Source organism: Pimephales promelas, chromosome 20 (genome assembly GCF_988280905.1).
Source record: "Pimephales promelas chromosome 20, fPimPro1.hap1.1, whole genome shotgun sequence".
Taxonomy (NCBI): domain Eukaryota; kingdom Metazoa; phylum Chordata; class Actinopteri; order Cypriniformes; family Leuciscidae; genus Pimephales; species Pimephales promelas.
In genome coordinates this window covers 19,479,109-19,506,084 of record NC_142788.1, presented here as the reverse complement: position 1 = coordinate 19,506,084, position 26,976 = coordinate 19,479,109, and the positions used below count along the sequence as shown (strand labels likewise).

Below are 26,976 nucleotides of genomic sequence, written 5' to 3'. Positions count from 1 at the left end.
GAAAGGAGAGAGAGAGATACGGGAGAATGAGGAGAAAAAAAATGTCAGGCAGAAGAGCGGCGAGGACAGTGACCTTCAGACTTAACTGCTAGTTTGTTGCAGGTGGCTGGGATGCCTTACTGTGAATGCATAACTCCCATGAAAACACACACACAGACCTTCTAAATGTCATACTTCACTTTGGCGCACACACACACACAAACACAAACCTCCTCATCCTCTCTCTTCCTCTTTTTTCATTTCTCCCCTCGAGAGTCAACATTCACATTCATCACATGTTGTTGACCTCTGTATCTCAAACTATGGCTTAGTAACACACACACACAATTATGACTCATATTACACAGTATTGTAATACATCCCCAATGACTTTACACATAAACGCATAAAAAAAGTGTACATTTTTAAACAGGCTTTTGTCCATCCACATGAAAGCCAGTCTAATGTTACTTCGGGACCCCGCTGACATTCATTATATGGAAAAAAAAAAAATAGTATTTCATTCCTCAAGATATCGTCTTTTGCATCCCACTGAAAAAAGTAAGTCATACAGGTTTGGAAGGACATAAGGGTTGACAATATTTTAATTTGTGAGGGAAATATAACTTTAAGACAGAATATCTTCAGGTTTAAATGTCAATATTAAAAATGGCAATACTGCAGAACTGGTAATTGTGATTAATTTGAGTCAATGAGTTTAAACGATTTAATTGTTCATGCAAATCTCTCACATATTCATGTTTTATTTTTCAATATGTGTAGGTAAATATTGCTGTTTATCACTATTTATTTTTATTTTGGAAAATATAAAGAAAAAATTAAGTGTGAAAAAATATTTTTTTTCATAAGATATAAGATATTTATTGTATTATGTATATATACCTACATTGCATATGTAATAAATTCAGTTGGCTACAATGGCTAAAATACAAACATTACATAAAAATACAAAAAAGTAATCTTTTTAAAGCTATAAATCCCAGCATTAGTTGGTTATTTTCTGTTTACTTGTGATTTGTCTCCCCGTAGACGGGCATTACTGACAGACCTAGACAGTAGGCTTAGAGTAACTGCGATGCTGTAACCGTGATCCAACATAAAAAGCAATAGGGCATCCTGACAGCCTGCAGAAGTTTCTTTATGAGAAGATTCTTGTGTGTAATGGATGACTGCACACTCCCAAACTCTCTTCCTGTGGGTGATCCAGAGCCTGTACCGATGCTTTATACGCTATTATGTTGCTATTTCCGATGCATAATCCTATTTAGTAAACGCATATTCAATTAAAAGCGGGCCGCGGCCCCAAGGTGATGCTCAGCTCCCTCGTATCGCTTTGTCTGTGTCTACAATGAGGCTGACTTCAGACTAGCAGAGTGTGAAATTAAACAGGTGATAAATTCACTGCTACGGCCAGACGCAGGGTACACTGTCATTTTTCATTACCTCAAATAAAAGAGTGAAAGAACACTGCCATGTTTTTCTTATGACTAATGAACACGAGTATTGAAGCCAGGTCTAAACAAATGAATAAACCATCTCCGTGTAAATAAACAGCCCCTTTGGCCCCTTTAAGAAAATGTTTTCCTTTGACACTATATTTTATGCCCACAACCGCAAAATCATACCAACCATCACACAAATGAAGCAAGGTGTTTGAAAGCTAAATGGAAGATAGACAAAACAGCTCTGTTTTCATCAAGCTAATACCCCATTGACCAATCTTCTACATACAAAAACCAGCCAGGTGCTGCTGTATCGCATCACTAGTGTAGAGAATAACCTGACAAAGCAGGTGTCACTGGGCTCTGGTTAGGATCTATTGACCAGACCCAGATCCCTGCAGCCTTTAACAGAAACTCCTCCACAGCTTACAGAACTGGAAAGAAAGGTCTGGTGAGACTTAGTAGGGAAAACAACATGTGTTTTTTACTGCTGAACAGCCTACCGGGAGAGATATTACATCACGGCTATTCACTCTTAGAAGAAAAGGTTCTATATAGAACCTTAAAAGGTTCTATCAGTGCTAGGCTTCGTATTTGGAATAATAATAATAATGTTCCAGACCAGGAAAAAGGTTCTATATGGAACTTTTTGGGTTCATTCATTATCATTTGTTTTGTCCTTTCCGTATTAAATATTTCATATTATTGAGAAACATCAAGACCCTAAAATGTATTTATGAATGCATGTGAATGATCACAAAATTCAAGATACGGGGGTTAGAAAATGTATATATTTATATCATGTTATGCAGTTAATCAATATCAGACGAAGAGTGCCATTTCAGTTTTTCTCCTCCAAAAATCAGCATGATTAAAATGTGATATTAAGTTATACAACAGTTTAATAAACAATCATTTAATTACAACTACAAAATGTTGCAGAATAATGTATAATATATGTATAATATATGAATGAATAATAGCCTATAAAGGACATTTGAGCCAAAAGGGTTCTTTCTTGTCATTATAGAATCTTTTTTAACATAAAGGTTATTTGGAATTGAGTAAAAACCCCTATTGCTTCATATATAGAACCCCAATGAACCCTTTTTTTCTATGAGTGTACAGAGAGGTGTTGGGGCATATTATAGTCTCTAAATAAAACTTAAATAAAAGTAGTGACACATGTGTGTCTAAGAAGCTCTTCCAGTACAAAACCAATTTTCCAATAAATAGTCATGTAACATGATAAATGTAGAAGTGACAACCTTTGTTTTTTTTTGCATAATGCTTAATAATATTTTACATTATTTAGCATTTTTTAGCATTAATAGTTTACTTTTTTAGTCAATAAAGCAGAAAATTGAGTAATTATGTTGACAATGAGACATTATGTAAGTTACTGTCTATATGCACTCATGTTCAAAAGTTTATATCGAGTTTGGAAGATGTTGTGTTTGTGCTGTGCTGTTTACCTTGGATTTACCTCAGAAAAATTAGAAGAATGACCGATAGAGACAGATTTTTAAGGTAAGATATTTCCAATCATAAAAGTAAGCATGGTATTGTTGCATAAACTTCATATTGTAACTAATAGTTAAACAAATGTGTATGTTTATATAGACAGAAACATGTTGATTTATAAACTATAGACAAGTAGACAACTTTTCAATCCTAAATTTATATACATGTACAACACAATGATGTTTTTATGTTCGATAATAAAACACAGCATGAAATAAAAGTAGGCCTCCTACAGGCTATTGCTGTTATTACCAGGAACACACCCCTAAATGCATTGAAGCAACTGCCACGTGATTGGTTGATTAGATAATTGCATTAATGAGAAATTGAACAGGTGTTCCTAACAACCCTTTAGGTGAGTATGTATATACATAAGTTATTAATATACAAGCAGTTTCTCAAACACTGATACTGTAAGAAGAAAAAGGGATCTGGAGTGAAAACACAGAGAACACAAGGAGCATACTGATGCCTGCATTTCATGCTTCACATATGATGGGTCACTAAGTGCAGTTGATGCAAGGCAGTTAAATTGGCCGCAATAAACTGTTTGGAGTGAATACATTAACCCTGCGAGTCCTCAGTACAACATTGAAAATCAACAAATAACAGGGAGTTCAGCTATCTTATCACAGACTTGAACACATGAACTCACCTTCATCACAGGCGCCAGGTTTGGCCAACTCAATCTTCCTCTGTTTCTTGCAGACTGCCAGACGCAGCTCACAGTCGTTGTTGTAGGTGGTGCCGTCGCTGCCACACACGGGTTTTACTGGCTGACCCGTGCATTGCTGACACTCACACTTGTTCTGCACGCACCGCGCTCCCCAGCTACAAACAGTGCTGCCACAAGTTTCTGATCACACACACACACACAGACGCAAATCACAGGACAGATAGTTGAGACACAAGAAACATGTTCACATCCGCAATAAACCTCCTGAACGCATTCACGTGGAATTCTGCTATGTAAAACTCACTTAAAATCATGTCTCATGCATAACATGATTTGGAAAGAGTGCAAAAAACAGTTTCTTGTGTTTTGACAAGAAATCTGCACAGCAAAACATTTTCTTAATCAGTATTTTGTCTTGTTTCCCAGTAAAACATAATTAAACAATTTAAAACAACATAATTTACTTTAATTTAAAAAAAACAAACATATTTTGAATTATTTTTTTTCTTACGAGCTTATTAGCTAATTGTTTTTCTTGCTTAAAGCTACACTGTGTGATTTTTACCCCCATCTAGCGGTGAAAAGGTATATGACCATCCAGGGAATATTAGTTTCTGTTCCTCTCAATTCCGATTTCGTTTTTAACTCCTACGGTGGCCAATGTAGTCCAAGATAGGGCTGTCGCGATAACCGCAATATTGCAGTACCGCGCTTCTGACAAGTAAACCGCAGAGGATTGCACGTAACCGCAGCAACCGCGATATTCACGTTTTTTTATAAGGCTTGTTTTGAACTTCATGCATTTGTATTGAATGTTAAACAAGTTCATAATGATAACAACAAGACTGTTTATCTTGGTGATGTGTAGCCTACAGAGGCTTCACACAGTGAATGAGAGAGATCTGCAGAGCGCGTGCGATTACCTGCGTCTGTCTTTGAAGTCGTGAAAAGGTTGCCGTGTCAAAGGAAAGCGAAATATTTGTCGTATCATCATTTTAAGCTTCACATCACGGGTATTTTCCACAAATGCGCGTCAGCAGCAGCGCTGGTCAGCATCCCACAGCGCGAGGAAGCCGCAGAAAATAATATCACAGAGTCACGCAGTGAATCAATGCCATATTGGTCTCTAATAAGTGAAGCATCAGCTTCCGTTACCCATGCGACGCATTGCTGATCAGCTGAGCCTTGAAAAGTGGAACTCAAAGTTAAAAATAATTAACATCTTGTTTCATTACATCTCTTTTAACGAATCAGCTTCTTTGAACGTGTTAGTTGAATGAACGGTTCAAAGTCCGTTGTCATAACAATATGCGCGCTGAGTGAAAGCCTTTCAATCATGTTTTCAGTGCGCATATAGACGTTGTTTAGTTTCGGTTATTGGTTAAATGACCTCGTTTTTGTCCACATCGTAAACTTTATTTATATAGCAACAAATACTTATAAATTAAATAAATAAATAAATAAATGGCGGTAATACCGCATATCGCGCTATTGAGCCACTCAACATTACCGCAAGGGAAATTCCATAACCGCGACAGCCCTAGTCCAAGATTAATACGGCTTCCGCTTCGACCTCGTTCATGACTGTTAACGCAAACGTAAACGCGAAAGGCGAAGCTTGAATTAACGACTTTGGCTAATGTACTTTCAAGATGGAGGGTCAACATGGCGACCGACATTAGAACCCCTTACTACCCGTATGTATTTTCAATGGCATATTATACACTCACGAGAGTACTTTATTACTTGAACGAAGTAAATATACATTAATGAGCACATATATTTTTGAAAGAACTAAGTGTTTTTAGCTAAGAATAAACTAAGAGTTACACAGTGTAGCTTTAAAGCATCTAAAATATGTGATTTATGCATAAACAAACAATATACATTCTCAGAAATCTAACACAAGTTTGTAAATTTAGAACATTTATCTTGTTTTAAGAATATTTTACTGGAATAAACTGGAACAAAAATACTAGAGAAAACGATTTTGTTTTGCAGCAAACGCAGACTGATGAGTGGACATGTATGAAGGTGATGGATGAACTGATTGGCATTTTTATGTACTCACTGCATTCTCCATGGGCCACCACTCTGAGATCCAGCTGCTTAGTGCAGGCTTTAACGTTCAGCTTGCACTCGTTGTCGTACGTCACCCCGTCGCTGCCGCACACGGGCTGCCGTGTTTCCAAACACCCTTTGGGGCACACGCACCGGCCAGTCTGAGAATCGCAGATCGCGCCAAACGAGCAGTTGGTGCAGGACTCATCTGCTGAAAAGGAAGTGTGACGTCAACGGAGAGGTTCAGGCTACAGATTCACACCATCGCTCACTGGGATCAGCCTCAGCTGCCCGACCGCCTGTCTGCTTTTTCAAATCTCTCTGCAAAGTCTGGGCTGAAGCATCCTTCCAACTTACAGATGGGAGCAACACTGCTCTATTTACATGCAGTCACAGTAGAGCATCTTATTATAGCACCATCAATTTCAATTGATGTTGAGCCTTCGGACACTGTTACAATCCCTTTGAAATGTCACGTGGCATTGTATTTAACTGACCAGAGATCGATATTTACCACAAAAAGTACCAAAATGAAGCCATTAGACACACAACCACACAATTATATTTTAATATGTGTTATTTGATACAAAATGTATAAACAATTTTATGCTAACAAAAATATTAAGTATAATTATATTTATTAAAGGAGCTGTATGCAAGATTGTGGCCAAAACTGGTACTGCAATCACTTCCAAATTAGGGTGCCCGCATGACTCGAGGTTGCCAGATATGCTGCAGGTTCCAGCAAGAATGTAGGCTGCTACAAGAAGCTCCCAATGGCAAGTGACGAGTCCTAAAAAAGTGCGATTTTTCTGTTAATTATTTATTTCGGTCTTTGTAACAAAGTATTTCGGATTCATATTGAGTTTTTTGGGGATTCGCAACGTTAGATTTTTTTTGTTCGTTTGTATCTGCAGCTGTGGTAACTAGAGAAGAGCTGGCAACCCGAATGCCTCCACACTACTGACTCCGTGATCGGTGGCTGCGACTTCACTTTTAAAATGACAATAACCTGGCCGGACTACTGTTGTCAGTGATATAAGTATTTAAAATGAACATGATTTCTTGATGTCTAGTGACATCTCAGGGAAAATTTTGGATTAATTGAAACAAATTTCTTGCATACAGCTCCTTTAAATATTATATTTATATATTCCTAAATATCCTGATATGCATGAATCGAAGATACTTTTTTTATTACACAATTCAAATACAGGGGTCAGGGGGGGCAAGATTAAGGTTTATTTAGTTTTTTTTTTTAAGTAATTAAAGTTAATGTGTGAAGTTGACATCCCTTAGTTAAATATAGAGCTATGATTCCCAAGAGCTCGATTAATCAGTAAAACAAAATGTGGTTCCAACTAGGAGGGAGGACGCACGGCCGATGACAATTACACCTGGAGGATTGCATTAGAGCAACTGCTATCACATTCAATTAGCACTGGGGTAATAACAGCACCTGATTTAGTGTTAATGGAGAGAGGTCCTCATGCATAAATCTCTCGTCTCTCTTCTACCAACCTGTTTATTGCACATTAATAAAGTGACCTCACCTCGGCTCAGAATCTGCGCTCAGTCAACCTCAGGGACCGCGCTCGGCCGAGTTATTAAAAGCAGCTGCAGCATGCTGTCTCGTGGCTGCCCAAGAGCGGTTCATCGTGACAGTCCAATGCAGGCCGATAAATCACATTCTCTTGGCTGCTGGTATTCTACTTTATCAGCATGTGTGATAAAGGCATTTCTTTATCAGTTGCAACATGTTTCCATGCTTTCACAGCCTCAGCAGTGGGGAGCGAAATAGATATGGCAGTCCGTTACATATAAACAACGATCCAGCGTACAGTGCTGGGCCCGAGGTACGAGTACAGACAGAGGTCTTAAGGGCAGAGCTTAGCCTTATGGGAAACAAGAAGAGAACCTGTCCATTCAAGCCCAGAAATCTAAAGCTCTCCGTCACTTCATTCCAAACCTGTACGACTTTCTTTCTTACGAAACACAAAGAAAATGTTGAATGGTGTTTCCCTCTTTTGCATGCAATTATAATGAATGGGGACTGCAGCTTTTAAGCTTCAGAAAGGTCACAAAGGTATCATTAAGGTATAAAAAAAAGTTTGTACCTTTTTTGTCACATATATAACTTTTCATACATTAGCTTTGTGAAGGAAAAAGAATTAAATTTAAGCCTTTGTTGAGCTGAGATTAAAAAAAAATCACGTTTTGTGTTTGGTGTATAATGAAAAAAGTTAATTTTGGGGCAAACTGGGTGAGCGGTAAGTGCTCTTTTGCCAGGAGAAAGGAAGGAGCATTGTTAATGTCAGGAACGGAACAGCACGGTGAATAGCCGTAAAAATTCCCAGGCGATTGGTGCTTGGGCAAGGGCACCCGCTCTATTAGTCTGCTCCGTCTCCTCCTAGTTTTTATTTACTGCCCTTTCACTCCATCCACAGCCTGATGATTTTTCTTCCGCTGTTCCAGCTCAGTGTCTTGCAGGTAACCTATATTCCCCAACTGTGGCTAGTAACATTTCAATCACCAGTAAAAAGTGCTTATTTGCTGCTGACCCGTTGGCTGTTTTTACATTTCCTTGCATATAAATGTATACGTATTGGTTCTCGGAGGGGCAGATATCAAATACTTCATTACAACGGCAGGCTTCCCTGTGGATGCACGACAAGGTCAGCCGCCAGTCAAACGTGAGGGGAAAAAAAATCGGAATAATAAACTATGTCCGTCATATCTCTATCAGTCTGCACCTGAACTATAAAGATAAGGACATTTATGAGTATCCCCTATGCGGAGTGAAGAAAATTAAATGAAATTTGGCCACGAGCACATCATACTCCCACTCGTGTGGGTGCATTGCTACCAACAGTGACCCACTTGCAAGCTTTCACAAACAAATACACACAAACACAGCTGGGGTCTTAGTGAGGCAGAGGCTGAGGTCTGAATGGGCCCAGATAATTAACGGTTGTAATAATAGAATTCACTTGCGGTGGAGAGCATGGCTGTGTACACAGAACTAAATGAACAACGCTTCCTCGTATGGTTAGTTGTTTGCAGCCGCTCTTTATTGACCCTTTCCATTGACACCTGCTCCAGTCAGGGACTGGACCCATCAACACCGCTGTGACGCTGTAATGGGTGGGTTTAAAAAAAAAAAGCAATTTCCAGCTGGAATAAACAGGTTAATCCTCTTTAAGGTGTTTAGGCTTGTTTATGGAATACCAATGCTGTTTTTTTTAGATGGTCAAATATGGTCTATCACTAAATCGCTTGTCCAACATGATCTAGCAGATCTAAACCAATCTCACCATTTTACAGTTCAGCTGATCAACTATCTAGACCAGCTAATAGAACAAAGCATAATTATTTTTTTCAGTTGTTTGATTTAAAATAATATAACATTTAAAATAGGGCTGTCAAATGATTAATCGCGATTAATCGCATCCAAAATAAAAGTTTGTGTTTACATAATATATGTGGGTGCACTGTGTATAATTATTTTATATTTTAAATACACACACATGCTTGTACCTATTTAAAAAATATTTTCATGTATATACTGTATATAGATTTATATATAATTTATATTATGTTTAAATATAAATATTTCATATATATAAATAATATTTTTTTCTTAAATATACATGCATGTGTGTGTATTTATATATATATATATATATATATATATACACACACACATATATACATATATACATATATATATATATATATATATATATATATATATATATATATATATATATATAAAATAATTATACACAGTGCACCCACATATATTATGTAAACACAAACTTTTATTTTGGATGTGATTAATCGTTTGACAGCCCTAGTTTAAAATAAAATATTTTATAAATATACACATATTTCTGGGTTTATATTAAAAAGCTAATGATCTCAAATGTTAACTAAATTAATTTGCACTGTAAAAATTCTTTTACATCAATGCATTTTTGAGGATCTAAAAAACAAAACAAAAATCCCTTTTATTTCCAGGTTTTCCATGATCGTGAGAAGCATGTTATTATCTTCTATGAGGACACATAGAATATCTTGCAGTTGCAAAACAAACCCATCAAGCTCAAGCAGTTCTAAAATCCTTTCTTTCAAGCACTGAATCATCAGTTTTAAGTTTTCATCTTATATGTATGAAAACAGACAAGCTTGGCCCCACCCAAACCTGATTCTGTGGGTTAGGCTAAATCTCTGTGGGTAGTTAAGTGGATGTTCCAGAAGCCTGCGAGGAGAGAGATATCACTCTCATATGTCATTTACTATCTGGCAACATATACAGCATGATGGGCGGTGCTGCAATAAAGAGAAACCGTGGCCTGTAGCGATCTCCTCTGAGATGAATCCTACTGCTGCCAAATGACTCCCGGCCTCCATTTCAAACTCTTCACTGGAGGCACAGCTAATACACAGGTATAAACTGCAAACACACGACATTTCTTTTAAATTTCGACACAATAGCTCTACCTCATTCTCTCTGAACCGAAGCCTACGGTGAAAAAGAAAGGCTTTACAAATGGTGGTAAAAGTTTGGCGGAAAAAGTCCACTTAATATTCCCCTCCCAAGCGAATACACAAAGACAGCCATCGAAAATGATTTACAAGCCTTTTGTGAAGAACACACATAAACATGCGTTTGTTTGGAGGGCAAGCAGGCCTCTCTACAGACTTATCTGGTGTATGCTTACAAAAGCCAGACAAAAAAAACCCATGACTCATGCAAACAATTACTGTGAAGGATGCTGCCCTCTTTAATTCTAACTTAAGTGCATCGTTTCAAAAAAAAAGGTTGCGGAGGAGGAAAATTACAGTCCTCTCTTGAAATATCAGTGGAGTGCTTAAGTGCAGGGGATGGACGAGGATGAAAGGCAGTGAGGGAGTGAGTGGCGGCAATGTGTGTGTGGACTCACCACATGGTCCTTTGTGTTGCATCTGTATCTGTTTCTGAAGGGCGCATCCCATGGCCTTCATTTGACATGAGTTGCTGTAAGTGTGCCCATCGCTGCCGCAAACAGGGTCTTGGTCCTGCGAACACGCATCTGAGCATTCACACACTGGCTCGCTGTTCTTCACCACGCACACGGCTCCAAACTCACAGGTCTTCTTCAGGCAAGGGCTCTCCATGTTAAGATCTGCCCAAAAAGCAGAAAAACGAGTTATCATTCAACTTACAGGAAGAAGGGAAAGGCAAGGAAGAGGGGAAAGAGTAAAATAAGCTAAATCCAGATGTCACTCCACTTGTCGGTACTTAATCTGGATTTCGCACATACCCCGTTTGACTATTTAGGGAGTGACCAGATCCTACGGTTAACTTGTCAGCATCCATGTTTCTCATTTCCACCCATGATACACCAAAATGTCTATATCAAACATTTCAGGATGCGGAGTGACTCTAGTTTTCAATTCACATATGGTACAATAACTTAAAGGGATAGTTCACTTTGAAATTAATTTTTGATATGTTTTAGCTTACCTCAAGGGCATCCAAGATATAGGTGTCTTTGTTTCCACAGTATTTTCAATTTTGACATTTTTCAGTCAAACCGTTGTTGTCTATCAGTCATACACTGGAGGCTAAGGGGGGTCGATATAAAAAAAATAAACGATATAAAAACGATATAAATACTGTTCGTTTTCTCACACAAACCGCTCGTTTCATGTCTTAGGCCATCGATGTGTACTTACATTTACGAGTCATTAAATCATGTTTAATTTTGACTTCTCTGTGCATGCTTTTTGGTGGACCCCCTTTGCCTCCAGTGTATGACTGATAGACAACAACGGTTTGACTGAAAATTGTCAAAATTGAAAATACTGTGGAAACAAAGACACCTACATCTTGGATGCCCTTGAGATAAGCTAAAACATATCAAAAATTAATTTCAAAGTGAACTATCCCTTTAATGGATTCACTTCTGCATTTAAATGAGGTGTTTGCACCCATAACTGATTCCTTGATTACACAAGAGGGGCACCAAAATATTGCCATGATTATCTCTATATCAAAGATTGCAGGATCTGGAGTGACTTTGAGTATACCGTTCACACACAATCAAAGAGCTTAATCAATTTGCTACCAGTTCTATCAATAATGCTGCCTGAGTATCTCAGAAAATGTTATACAAACCGCTTGCTAAACAGATACACATTCTGCACAGCGGAGCTGTGAACATGCAGCCTATTAGAGCATCCAATCAGAACTCTAACTACTAGCATCTCATTTCATGCATCACTAACCAAGACTCCCCAACTACGAACAGTATTTTTTTTTTTTTAAATAGACAGACAAGTGAAACAAAGCATCATCCTAGAAAAGGGAGTGCTCTGGTAAATAATTGAGTGTGCTGAGCTACAGCACAGATATGAAATATGAACATGAAAGAGAGTAGCGGGGTCTCTCAGCGGTGCCAGTAGTTCATTAACTGCTGCAGTTAGCAGACAGAGGGCCAAGGGACAGTGGGACCAAGCATGAGCCCTGTTTCTGATGTGAACAGAGGGAAAGAGAACAAGGAGAATGAGAAAGAAGAAGTGGGTCAGCAATGAACCAGCACAGCTCACCATCCTCTAGAGGAGAACCTTTCGTCACCAAATAAGGCCTCGTTTCGCCCAATCAGGGGGAAGTTTTATAAAAACAGGTTTTTAAAAAAAAAATGCACAGAGAGGATGGAGGAGGTTTCTGGGGGAGATTCTGTAAAAAGGAATTACCCTCATTTCATTCCAAACATGACGCCCTTTCTCCTGTAGAAAATAAAAGGAGACGTTAAGCAGAATGTCCGCACTGCTCTTTTCCACACAACTTATATTGTATGGAAAAGAACAATGTGAAGATCCTGCCGACATACAGATTTGGCAAGACATGAGGGAAGAAAATTTTGCACAATTTGACATTTTTAGATATTATAAACAAATAAACAATGTGTTGCACATTTGTATGCTTGGGCTTCATAGTGGAGATTTGACAAAGGCTAGGAGTAAACGTGATATGTTTGCACTTTAAGATTAAAGACACGTCAAAATAAAGGGCAGCCCTTCAGGCTCACTCATTATTGTGTGAGAAGTAAAATGACAGGGTGACGGAAAATATTTGCAGGTACATTCTGGTCGGCGTATGAGAGTGTGTATGTAGAAGAATACGTGTTTTTGCCTGTTTGTGATTGTGTCTTTGTGTGTACATATAAATGAGAAACCCTCCATCTTCAGTGTTTGTTTTAGGAATGTATATGTATGTGTGAGTGTGTGTGCGCCCCCTACCTCTGCTATGTACGGTGCTTTCACCGCAGTCATTTATTCCAGGATTTGATGCTATCATTCCAAAATAATATTACACTCAGATACATTTAATATTGCACAGAAACAGCTATCATAACGCTTTCAGATAAATCAAATGAGCCCTGCTCCATAAAAATAACATTGTTTTCCAATATGATTGAACAAATAAGCCCAAAGTAATAATAATAAATTACGTCATTTTGAGCATCTACAAGAGGGAAGAGAGACGATTTGTTCCAGAACCACGAGTTGCTTACAGAGGCAACATTTTCAAACATGCTGGCTAGGGTGTTTAGTTTTGTGGGGAAAGTAATTTTTGAATGTGATTAAAAACATTTTTAAAACAACAATCACATTTATTTTATATCATTTTGAAAATAATAATAGCAATAGGAATACATTTATTCTTATATAATGATATTAATAATACTAATTATTATTGTTTTTTTATTAATGAATACAAATATATTAAGACTCTGTAAATAAATTACAAATATAATAATTCTCTTTAAAATGACAAAATTATGAGTGTTCAATTTTTTTTTTATTTCATAGTGAAACTGTTTTCAACTGTTTTATTGTATAGTTTTCATTTATTCATTTTTTTCAAACATTAAACCCTCAATAACCGACAACAACTGGTTTAAAAACATTTCTCATTACAAGTTTAGGCAGATGTTGGGTTCCCAAATGGGATGTAAAAGTTGTTCTAAAAGAGCATGCTAACAATGTAGTTTCAGTCAAATTCAAAAGAAGACCAATCCTAGAATGCGCTGCAACGAGCTAAGGGATGAAGCGGAAGAAACGTTGATGAATGTAAATTTCGAGATTCTATAGTGTTTAGCATGCTGTTTTAGAAGGCAGCTGATCAGACAGAAGGCAGCTCACTAGGTTTAGCAATAGCAAACAGAGCTAATGATTTAACCTGTGGCTTAAATGATACTAGCAGGAGTGAGAACCCCAGACAGTCTCGAGGCTTTAGTGAACTGCAGGAGGGGGGGTTACTCTTCCTGCCACCCACCTACGATACAATCGCATCCCACATCTGAAAGCAGCGACCAGGAAGAAGTGCATATCAGACACACATGAAGCACAGCATGCATCAAAAAACCATGATTAGTACGCCAAAGCATGTTCTTCATGAAAGAAATCGAGCGGTGGCGCACACACACCTCTTTTAAACCCAGATGTATACCCACTGTAACTTCTCAGTCAAGCCAATGAAAATAAAACCAGAAGTGGGATCTAAGCAGGTTACCTTCCCGACCACTGGGTTCCAGTGACAATCTGTAGCTTCACTAAGAGAACGTTTCCGACTATTGATTTCTCAGCTCTAGAGAACGAGAGCTTAAAATACGGCTTGAACTGGCACGTAACTGTGTAAACAGTGGATCGGTGCCTAATTTCGCAGGCCTTGAAAGCGGGCTTTTCCTCCAGATTTCTTCTCTAAGCGCCTCTCCATCTGTGCCTTCTAAACGCCCAGCTGGAAGACGACAAGATCAGGCCTATCAGTAGAGCCCTCATGGCCTTCAAAACGCTTCAATGACCCGCTTTCCCAAGGCACGGATCCTACAATCCGAACCGCAGCCTTTGATAATGCTTTGTCCCGAGCCAGACTTAGTTTCCTTATAAAGATTAAAGAATAGCTCTCCCTCATAAAACCAAAATAAAAAAGAATACGAAAAAAGATGATATGGAAAGAAACGTTCGCTCGTCGAGTTTATCATTTTTTAGTTTTTTGTCTCTAGGGGATGGGGGGGGGGGCAGATTTAATAAGTCAAGGAAGAGAAAGTTCTAGAAATAATGGTAAAGTAAATCCAGCCATGATTACATACTTGGTAATTAAAAAAAAAAAAAAAAATCTTCCAGTAGCCTAGCCTTGGTTATTGAGATGGCTTGCATATTCTCTCAGTAAAAAATGAGCCCTTTTTTGGAGCCTCTTTGAAATAGTGGGCTGCCATCCCCGAGGCCTGTGCTGCATTGCCAGTCTTCAAGGACTCCAGCTGTAAGCTGGATGACAGCCATATGCTTCGACGGGACTGCCACTGGGACACGATGCACATAGAAACGGGTGCATTTGAAGTTTTTTTTCACAGGTTACCGCATGTAAAAGAAAGGAAAGCTACGTAAGTGAAAAGAAAGTGACGCTGTAAAGTGGCGAAGTATGTTAATTAGGAGCTTGCGAGAGAGTGTGTGTGGAAAAACAGGCCTAATAAGGTGCGAAGAAATAGCAGGACTCGGAAGAGCTGAGAAATTGCTGTGATCAGGTCTGAGAATCTCTGCACACCTCTGACCCTGGTGGTTCTGTGAGCTGTTATAATATGTGTGATGTGGCTCCGCCTCTTGCTCTACATCCACACTGCAATTTGTATCATATTATACATTCATTCTTGTGGCGTTTAATTACTACTGCCACCGAAACACGATGTTAAGGACTGTCTATTAGCACAGGCATCTCCTCTTGTGACAGCTTCCCTTCATGCTTTATCCTGACACGTCGCCCACCAAAGGCACACACCCACACCCACTGACAATCTCGCTATCCGTTCCATGCTATTTAAAGAGCAGTTCTCTTGAGCCCAAGTAGATTTCTTTAACTTGGTTTGCAGTGCTTTCAGAGCACAGACAGTCAGCCAACACACACTTCAGGGGGGCCGGTAAGCTTAGTTGGTGGGTTTAGCACAGTGCGAATGCAGAGAATTATTCCTACGATCTGCTGTATGCATGCTCATGCATATGGAGATCTCCCATCCCTCGTATCGGGATTACAGGGTGTGCGAGAGTCGTGATACAAACGGTCGCATGAGTGTCTCCTACATCTCTCCGCTCCATCGCATCCTGCCAATATGAGAGGTGTTCGTGAGTTTCGGCAAGCTGTGCGTGTCTCACTTCTTGTGCGTCTGCATATCAGAGCAACGACTTACCCCGCCGCGTCCCCCTCGGTTCAGTCTTTCTCTCTTTCGTTCCCTACCTTTCCCTTCAGCTTGAGGGGAAACATTTATAAGTGTGTAGGAGAAGGTGCAAGGAAGAGGGAGAGAAGAAAATATTAGCATGACACAAGCAGAAATCCCCCTAGAGGCGGTGTTTGGTTTCTGAAGGAGTACTTATCACCAAACAAAGGCTTCAAGGGCATAGAAACTTTCTTTCTCCCCACGCATAAAGAATTTAACTAAGGAACTAATTCTGTTGCTCTCCCAGCACCGCAAGGGAGGATACGGATGAGGTGAGACACCGTGAAACTGGACAAGAAAGACGAGCAGGAGAGAGGGAACAAGAAACAAAGGTAGAGAAGGGAAGACAGAATAAACAAAACAGACAGGGATGGCCAAATTCTGATTATAGGAGTTGGCTTTCAAAATATGAGTGTGAATTTGAATCGAATGACACATTTGAATTGGAATGACAATAAGTGAATTTTTCTTAATTGCAATTCAAAGGGATTAAAACAAAGAATTTTTTTTTTTTTACTATAATACCTAATATCTGAATACAACAAATATATAACTATCACTAATTATATATATTTTATAAATTACTCAGAAATTTATATAATTCTAATTAGAGGTCGACCAATATGTTTTTTTTTTCATGCCGATGCCGATGCCGATCTTTTGAAATCCGGGTCGGCCAATGGCCGATTAATGCTGCCGATTTATTTTGTCCGATATTTGCCCGATTTGCTTGGTTTTTAACCTCTATTTGAAAGATAAAATGTAAAAGAAATGATAATTACTTAACATAGACAAACTTTCTCAACAAAAACATTTTATCCTCTCAAAAAATGTCCTGAAACATGTATTTTTGGTTTGTTTTGTTTGTTGACAGACAAAGACAAATGGACATAACCTAATTATAACAAAAAAGGAGAAAAAAACTTTAAATGATTTATTTTTTATATATAAGATTTATTATATTTATGTTAAGAAATGCCAAAATTGGCCGATTAATCGACCGACCGATTAATCGGTCTACCTCTAATTCTAATTAGATTTAGAAATAATATTTATAAAGTTTGAAAATTAAATCTGCGGTAAATTAGGGAATTGTTAGAGATTAAGTGCTCTTTTACCGTGGCCCACAGAATTCAGATTAAAAATTATTGAAATTTAAAGGTAAATGGCATTTTTATTATGTATAAATGTATATAAATAATATATAAAAATTCTTTAAAATGTCATTTAATTTAGATTCTACTCCTTTAAATTCAAATGATCATTGCGCACCCAGTTTGCTACCTCAATTCAAATTCAGGAATTGAACTGGAATTTTGAAGTCATTCATAATTTAGTTATGAATGGTATATGAGGCTGAAAACTGAGCATAGAGCAAGAGGGATCCATGGATCCCTTCAGCAGAAGGGCATCACACAGGCAGACGTTAAGACAAGCAATGCACATAGCTCTCTGAACAGACAAGAAAGAGACGCAGAGGAGGATGAGGGAATGGGGAAAACGAGGGGGAAGGCAGACGTGCATTACAGAAGCATGCTCTACAAAGAGCCTCCAAACAAACACATGCATAACAGAAACCAACAAGGGCTTTTCAACTTACAACAGTGACCCAGATACAGTACAACCCTTCCTCACACAGCGAGGTGCAAAGGTTCATGCTAATTATAATCACACTACCCTGGCTCTTCAATCTACTCTTCTAATTGGATTCATTACGCACATCTCACTATGCCCTCCAAAGTTCAATGGGTGCTTAACTTGTTATTGTTTCTTTAAAAAAAATAAAAATTCTAAGTTTGTGCCGTTTTCAACAAGAGATGCTAATCAAATAAAAATGCTAATTATAAATATTAATCAGAGCGCATTGTCACCTGGGGCATCGATTCCGAAGCACCTCTTTTCACGGAGCTCTAGCTCAATGACATTGTCAGTCTGAGCCCATTGTTAGTCTTTATGAGTTACTGCTATAGGAACAGAGAGACGGAACGCTGAGGGTCTGCTCACTTCAAGCTATGAAACATCTTCCGGACTATAATGACAGCTGTGTATTTAGGTCAGTTTCATTTGCAGGATCCATCTTGCTCTGCCTAGAGAAACAGGCTGCTTTCTTTCTTTATCATTAGGGGTCCATTACGACCACCACACCCATCGAGTTATGGATTTCTGAAATTACATTGGATGGAGCTGAGCCATGATAATGCACAAAGATCATCATTCAAGGTCTCACAGACTTCAGTCAGAGTAGACACTGTATTTAATTTGAAGTAAATGAAAATGAGGCTGTGAGGAACAGAAATAGCCTGGTAAATATATTGTGCTGCCGCTACTGTATGTACCTGCATGGGTGGCGATCATTCAACCGCGAAAATCTTGAAAACGTATTCCCAGAGGACAAACACAAATTGGGAAGACAGGCCTAAGACCTGTTTTAAACTACACAAAAACAGTATATACTGTACACATACACATTTGGTCCCCACAAGAGAATATAAACCTGTACACACACACACACGCACCCACACACTATTTATCTGATTCTGAACCCTGGCTCAGACACACGACTTTGACTAAACAAAATGTTGCAAATTCAAAATGTTTCATGCAACATTTAAATTAAGGTTTTTAAAAGTAATCTAGCTAAAGTTCATAATGATTTTTAATCATTCTCATTGATATGTACCCCATTCAACAATATAGGGGTTTTTTTTTTGCATGAAAAATGCCATATGGAGACTTTTAGTCATCTAATGACATGCTCTACATGAACTTAATGACAAAATAAAAGCACATTCATCACACATTTTTTTTTTTTTACATTGGCAGCACAAACCCTGCAAGCATATTATGAATACTCAATATAATCGTCCGTCCCTATCTGGATTTCTTTAATTCCGTCACTCCTCAAATCATTTTGACACAGGTGTTCTTAGACTCATCTCTCACACATCCAAACAACAGACCGAAAAACCCACACTGACATTAATAGGACCTGAGCTCTGTACACGCCACCATGTTTTAATGCTCCATCAGCAGAATGCAGATAGACTTTCAGATGAGGAAGCAGCCTCTTCTTGTGTATCTTCAGTCCTTAGTACTAAATCTTTCTACTTTCACAGTGTTTTCTGTTTTCCTTTCTGTTGACCTTTCTCAACAATACACATTTCTTTGATTTTAGAGCGAATCGTATCTCTTGACGAGCGCTGCTGACACAGTGACCCAGCTCTGCTTGTCTCCAAAGACAACGGGAAGCAGATGAAACCATGTCAGACACTGGAAAAAGTACTGACATGCTCAGCGATTGAAACGACATGTACAGTACAAACAGAGCGTCTCTGCTATTGATTAGCGTGTGAAATGAGGTCCAGCCATTTCCCACAGTGGGAAGGGTGATGCCGAGTGTCTTCTAGAGGACAAACATGCACTTTAGTAAACATACGTAGACTTCACTTGGGCCCTGTCTATATACTGTATGAAGGAGCTAGCTGTTTACATTCCTATTTATGCCATAAAGAGCTTACGGGAACATGCTAACCTACAAAACCTGGTCGGTATGGATAATAACAAAAAGAGAGGAAACTTAACTAAGAGTGCGAGAGAGGTGATTTCAGCAAAACAAGACGACAAAGCGAAGCAACCTTTTTTCTGCATTTACACATTAAACTGAGAGCAGGTGTCCAAAGACTTTTGCTCATCAATGCTCCGTATCTTCCTCAGCATGAAAGGCAGTCAGCCTGGCTCAGGTCTGCCACGAAGCTTTTGATGTTTAATTAATGTTCTGTTTGCGGAATATGCAAATGTAAATAAATGAATTAAAAAAAAAAACATACTGTAACTTGCCAACAGTGAAAGCCTGAAAGGACCAGAACATTTACTTTGTCAGAAATAATGAAACAAAGCCAAATACATGAGCACTACTCCGCTTTACATGTTAATTTATGCATCTTTTCACTGAAGACTGGAAAACAATCCTAATGAGTCATAGAGACTGATGGTGAGAAAAGGACGGAAAAAAGAAAGATGCATCAAACACTATAGTTAGACACATATAGCATTCAGAATAAATGAGAGGGACATTTCTGTACCGTTAAAATCCGTTAAGAAACTGATTCCACCTGGATACACTTCCCATAATAAACACAATGTCCAGATCCGGTTTTTTTTTTTTTTCACTTTCAAGCCTCTCTGTGATAACTTCTGCAGTCATTTTGAGATGTTTAATGCATTTTGTCTGTACTTGCATAGTATGGACTAAAGTACATTTGGTAGAGGTCATAAGAAGACATAAAGAAACAACAACAACACGTAATTAGCAAAAAGGTTATTAATTCTCTGAGAAATAATGAACATGCATGGATTTTTTGCCTGCTTATTCCGACATCCATACTGCTTATTGAATACCGTATAGCAGGGAAGTCTGCACTATGATGTGCCACACAAGTATGCAAACGCTTCAAGCTAAGCAAGCTCGATTTCACACATTTTCTTCTTCTATGGCGAGATTCATTTTCTATACTCACAGTGGAGCAACAATATGAAGATAATCTTGCCGAGTAACTTCCCAGCAAGCAATTTTGTGTTAAAAAAAACAAGGAAAAATTTGGGCTGTCAGTGAAAATTTAATAGTCGTCTAAGACAAGCCCAAGAATAGACGCACAGGCAACGCATAAACATGTCAAAGAAATGAAACCAAACATCTTGTAATCACTGTTGACTTTGTTTGCATGATGGAATATCATACATCTCGCAAGTTATTTTGGCAAAAATGACATGCAACCAATTCAAGGTTATTTTCAGAAGTGGGTTACTCATAGCCAAACTATACCGGGTCTATAGTCAACTCAGACGGTGAAATGACGGCTATTGCTTGCTGAGTTAGATCTCATTAAGATTTTATACTCCTTTTCGTTTCCATTTTTGAATAGAAGCATATGGTTTGTTGCTGCCACAGTAATGCAAAAATGTACTTTGAGTAAGAGACTGCACACTTCCACATTTTGACAGAGCATTTGCATCTGCGTACTTGCGTAGATTCTGTTTCTATCCTTAGGTGTAGCTGGGGAACTAACATGGCTCCTGACAATGGGGCTACATGCATGGATCCATGCAAAAAAAGGTAGCGGGGCAACAAACTGGCCAGACGTTTGGGGAAAAGATTCATCCAGACAAACACAGCACTCAGAAGAAAGAGAAGAGCTCCATGACCTCACTTCCCCTTTACTAAGCGCAATGAGGACTCGAGCTGCAGGGAGGGCCACTCCAAACCATCCTCCATCACGCAAACAAACACAAGAAGACACAGACGAAGAGATACAGGTAGAAAGTAGACATCAAACCAGCCCTTTGAGGGCCCCCTGAAGGAGACCCACGGGTCAGAATCCCAACAAGAAAGGTCAGAGGTTGAACTCTTCCCAGCTCACAATGAGAGGTGTGTCCGGTGGCGGGCCTGAGCAGACGTCACATAGACAAAGACAGACAGAGAGACAACACTGGAAAAGAAAAAACACGGTTTAAAAACAGCCAAAAAAGGACATAAAAGGACAAAGGGGGGAAATGACAAGACATTTCAACATTGAGCGACTGGCACTGGAGGGGTGAGGAATGAAACATGAAGTCAGTGTTTCATGTGTCATTGGAGCTGATGGCAGAATGAGAACGTCATGGCAATGAAAGAGAATGAGCACCTTCCACAAGAGTTTCCCAGCAGGACATAACCAATAACAAGCAGACATACAATGCTAGTTAAAAAAATAGCATTTTTCGCTAACATAAACTAAAAAGAACATACAGCAAAGCATCTGTACGGAATCATTCCCCTCACTCACCACATGGCCCTTGCTGTTTGATGGGAATGTCTGTCTTGGTCCGGCACTCTTCGAGCCTCCTCTCGCAGTCATTGTGGTACGTCTTGCCGTCCTTTCCGCACAGGGGCTTGTACGTGCCGTCGCATTGTATGGGGTCGCAGGAACACCGAAACTCTCCGTTTTCCAGCAAACACTTGGCGTTGAACTTACAATCGTTGGGGCAGCTCCCTGGAGACCAGATACACACGTATACATGCGTCAACGACGTGAAGAACGGCGGTAACCGTCTTGGTGCTAATCAACACTGACTGCAGGCATCTCTCTTTCTCCCTCGCTCAATCAGACATCGGATATTGACTTACTCAGGGGGGTTTGAATTAATTACCGTGTCTGATTATTTAATCAATTATCTAATTCCATTCAGATTGATTTGAGGTGTTTTTTTTTCCCCCACTCAAAGTTGTGTTAAGCTGTCACAGACGAGCCATGGCAGTGTGTAATTACGGCAGCCTTTCATCTGTTTGAGTAAATTAAGAGACCTATTATGTTATTGTACAATCTGAGCTTGATTTATGTTTGATTGCATTATCTAACCTATCTTTGAGGATGTGACATACATGCTAATGAGAGTGGGCTCATAGGAAGCTATAGGGGTGGAATCTCATGAACTTTTTATTTTACTCCACATGAAACGGTATTCACAACCCAGATACTTTCACAATGTGACGTATACATGAGTAAACAGAATACATACTGAGAAAAATCTTGGAAAAAACTTGATTTCATTGATTGGATTGGGAAAACTTGTTCCACACAAGAACAAATCTAAACGAGAGATTTATTTCGCTTCTGAAATGCTGCTGGTGTTGTGAAATATCTATAGCCCTGAAGAATTACATCTCCCTCTGTAGCTATTTGAAATGTAGCATGTTATCACAATATTTAGTTAGTAAAAAAAGCCTTTTAGCCCTGTGCTAAGCTAGCAAGCTGTTAGCTAGCTAACCAAATATCACCAAAGCTAAAAATGGTCGAATTAAACATTTGCTTTCTGATGTGCTTTCTTTTAGCCTTCAATCAGAAAACTAACAGTTTAGCAAACAATCGTAGCATGCTAACTGCCACAAAAATGCTCTTTTGATTAATGATTAACAAGCTCCAACAAGGTGTCCCATACACAATTGGACCTAAATGTCATCACATATTCTGACTAACAAAAATAGCCTTTCTCAAGCAGTTAGCAATGTGTTAGCTAGTAGGCTAAGCTGTTAGCTAACTAATCAAATATTAGCAAAGACATGACCAGATTAAATATTTCTCTTTCTTTGCCTTCATTTAGCAAACTAACAGCTTAGCTTACAAGCATAGTATAGCATAGTGTAATTAAAAAGGCTTTATCGAGGCTGAAGATCATACCCTCAACAGATCCCAGAGTTAATGCTTCTTTTTCTAAAAAAAAGCATTATATTAACATAAATCATTATGAAAGAGTGATTCATGTACTGTAACAATCTAAACCCGTGCCAGCATGCTACTCGTGTATCTTACAAAGTAAGACATTTATCGGAGACAACTGCTGCTATCGCTTCTTGAGTTACAGTGGCACACAAACAATTGCTCTGTACCGGGACAACAGTGGCCCAAAAATAACACCACTATCGCTCACAGCACAAACACAGTTCAGACACGGACACACACATACACACTAAACCACCGTTCATGCACTATCACAGGTGAACACGCACTCTCTCTGCGCTTGCCACAGGGCTTCAGAGCGAGGCAGGGACGATCTTTTCATCACCCGTGAAGATACAGTCTTGCCACAATACACCTGCCAGAGCCCGACAGGCAAATTGGATTTGTGGAGATTGGTATCGTGTAGGCATGACAGTACTGCTAACCTGACTTAATTTGTCCAGAGCCTCCTCACCACAGCCATGACAAAATAAATCAAACGCAGCCGTGAGGCTCCTTTATCAGACACGAGCATGAGCTCCTGGGAGACGACGACATCTCCGTTCTGGAAGGAACTCACCTTTCTCCTTGCAGCTGCCTAAATAGACCTTCTTGAGCTCCAGATTGCTCTGCAGGGCCGTCCGCTCCATCTGACACTCGCTATCGTAGGTGCGGCCATCACTGGCGCAGATGGGCGTAGTGTCGGGCAGGCAGGACTCAGCTGGGGAGAAGGTGAACTGCTTGTACGTTTTTGGGTTCACCCGACAGGCCACATTCACGCTATTCAGAGTGTCGCTGCAAGGATCTGAGGATGAAATTGAAAAAAAAAAATGAGTTAGACCAAGGAAAAAAAAAAAATAGAATCAGCTTGTATTATCAAACACGAGCGTTAGCTGGTTAAACAAATAGTGACTCTACTGTTCGAACTCGTTTATCTAAATGAATGAATCTTTTTTCGTGTCATTGGGTTCATACAACGAACGAAAAATGAACAAATTGACTCGGAAAAAGATTTGTTCATTTTGATGAACAAGATCGAACAGGAGAGTCACAAACGTGCATCACAGAACAGAGCAAGGCGAGCATTTGAGCTTATAAAACTTAAACTTTGTTATTTTTTTTAATGTGCGATCGTTTCGCTTGATAAGACTCTTATTCATCGTCTGGAATCGTTTAAAGCCCTTTAGAACAGTTTGAAGTTTACACTGAAACTGTCTTTTGGACCTTGAACCGTTTGGTTACCAGTAAAGTGCATTATATGGAGAAAAATCCGGGAATGTTTTCATCAAAAACCTTAATTTCTTTTCGACTGAAGAAAGAATGACATGGACATCTTGGATGACATGGGGGTGAGTAAATTATCAGCAAAAGTTTTTTTTTTTAAAGTGAACTAGTCCTTTAAAGAACAGGGACTACACTTTTTATCTATTAACTCTATCAAAAATATTTACTGCATCTGATGACAAATTTCTTAACCATTAGTAAAGTACTTTCTATACATATTATAAAGATGTCCATTTTTTTTTCCTAGTATTTCTTGGTCATCACATTCAAATCAGATGGAAACAAACACTTTTATTTTGCCATAATGTTCATTAAACCACTGCAAAACTTCATGAAAATAATTCACAAAAAATTAAAGGCAAAATCAGTTCGTTTTTTACTGTATATTAGACCAAATAAGGTAACCACAACAGACTTTCAAAAATCTTAACAACCCCAAACCTTTGAACGGCAGTGTGCATATAATTTTCCTGAAGATCTTACTGAACTTATTTGATTGGACTTAAACACATCATGACAGCACACCTTTAGGACCAGATTTTCTGATATCTGTATATGCCACAGATCTGACAACGGCTTTTATTTTGACGAGAATGTTCTTTTTCAAAGCATCTTCTAGGCACCATTGATGGAGCTGTTGTCAGTGGAATGTCATTTATTGAGAAGAAATAGTGAAATGTGAAAAGATAAGAGTGACAGCTGATGGGACGGGAGTGATGAGTGAGTGGGCGTTGATGGGTCTTTGTGGCTGGAGGGGCTGCAGGCCCTGGCCCTGCATGGCAAGATCATAATTGTAATAGAAATGCCATGATGGTTATTGAAATAAGTGTGACAGTTTCGGCAGCCTCCACACTTTTCAGAAACAAGACGACACAAAGGACTTATCAGCCGGTGTTGTTCTAAGACAATGCCGAGCCGCGAGCGAGTCGTACAATCGTGGGAGAGAAAGAAGCGCGGAGACAGAGCGAAAAAACGACGAGTGAGATAGAGACAGAAAGGACAGAGGAAATTAGACACGAAAGACAAACCACAAACAAAACAAAGATCTAGACGAGAGGAAGAAACAGACAAATAAAGAGAACAAGAAAGTAAGCGGGAAATGAAGGCAAAGACACAGAGATAGAGAGAACACAAAGATGGACACATTCACACTAGGGATATATGAAACGACATAATGAACTACACCCTTAAAATAAAAACAAAAGGTTCTTTATTAGGATTTATTGGCGCTTTTCCACTGCATGGTACGGTACGGTTTGGTTTGGTACGGCACGCTTTGGCGCTTTTCCACTGCATGGTACGGTACGGCTCGGCTCGGTACGGCTCACTTGCGGCTCGCTTTAAATGGTACCTGGTCTGTTGAGGTTCCAAGCGTACAGTACTGGTACTAAAATGTGACGTGAAACACTGCAGATCACTGATTGGTCAGACAGAATCGTCACTGTATTTGCGACCAATAGACATCAACACGAGAAACCAAACCCGCTAGATTTAAATAGCCAGTAACAGCCACCGCTGTAAACAAACAGTCTATAATCCCACCCACTTTAAAGCGGTACTAGTACTGCAACTGCAGTGGAAAAGCAACCGAGCTAAAGCGAACCGAGCCGTGCCATGTCGATCCGAGTCGTCCTCGCAGTGTCAAACCGTGCTGCGCCGAGCCGAATCGCACTGAGCTGTACCAGCTGTGGAAAAGCGCCATAAGGTGCCGTGAAGGGCCTTTGATATTCAAGGACACTTTCCACTGCACAAGGTTTGAAGTGGGAAAAAGTTCCATCAATTGAAAGGTTCTTTGGGGAACAAAAAAATTATTCTTCTATGGCACTGCTGAGAAGAACCCCTTTGTTTTAAGATTATAACCAGTGGTTGTCTAAACAAAGTCGACTAATTACTCTATAAATTGATAAGTCTGGTAGAAACCCATCATAAATGCAATATTGCATTGGACATAAAATATCAGGGAGAGAGGCGTGCTGAAAGGAAGTGTTGATGCCATGCAGGTCAGGGACTGGTGTATACTAACAATAATAAGGCGTCTCTCAAAGGAGGGTAGTGTGGAGCTCGACCAAAAGGGTCCAGCACAATGCGGGTAGCAACTCCAACAACATCTCGCCACACAAGCCAGCCATTACCACTGGATAAACCATTAGCTTCCATTATGAGAGGCTGGCTGGAACCAGCATTTAGTATATCGCTGCCTAACAGTGCCATGCAGGGGTGTCTGTAATTAGCCAGACACACTGAGCCCCGCTCCAGCAGGGAGTGTGTATGAGGCCGCTCCATTAGTCCTGCCCCTGTATCTGTGTGCCTGACGGTTGCTGGCCAAGACCTTAATGCATGTGCTGGAGGAACAGTAGCTGTAGCCACAGTTTACAGGGATGAATGTGTATACAGAGCCGGCTACAAATGATGCCTCTAAGTGTGCTTTGAAATAACCGTGGCCCATGTCCTGCTGTACAATTGATTATGGGTTGTTTTTG

At 39.3% G+C, this 26,976-nt stretch overlaps 1 protein-coding gene across 14 annotated transcripts in view; it reads right to left on the bottom strand.

Moving 5' to 3' along the window:
• agrn (agrin) overlaps nucleotides 1-26,976 on the bottom strand; it is a 238,248-nt gene that overhangs the window by 53,878 nt on the left and 157,394 nt on the right. For 13 of the 14 annotated variants that reach the window (XM_089124603.1, XM_089124607.1, XM_089124609.1 and 10 more), the window contains 5 exons: nucleotides 23,793-24,017; nucleotides 21,782-21,988; nucleotides 10,650-10,871; nucleotides 5,714-5,914; nucleotides 3,622-3,822 (listed from right to left, as the gene is read on the bottom strand). In XM_089124603.1, the coding sequence (XP_088980729.1) occupies nucleotides 3,622-3,822; nucleotides 5,714-5,914; nucleotides 10,650-10,871; nucleotides 21,782-21,988; nucleotides 23,793-24,017 (1,056 nt within the window). The remainder of the gene's footprint in view (nucleotides 1-3,621; nucleotides 3,823-5,713; nucleotides 5,915-10,649; nucleotides 10,872-21,781; nucleotides 21,989-23,792; nucleotides 24,018-26,976) is intronic. The other variant, XM_089124604.1, reaches the window with a different exon arrangement.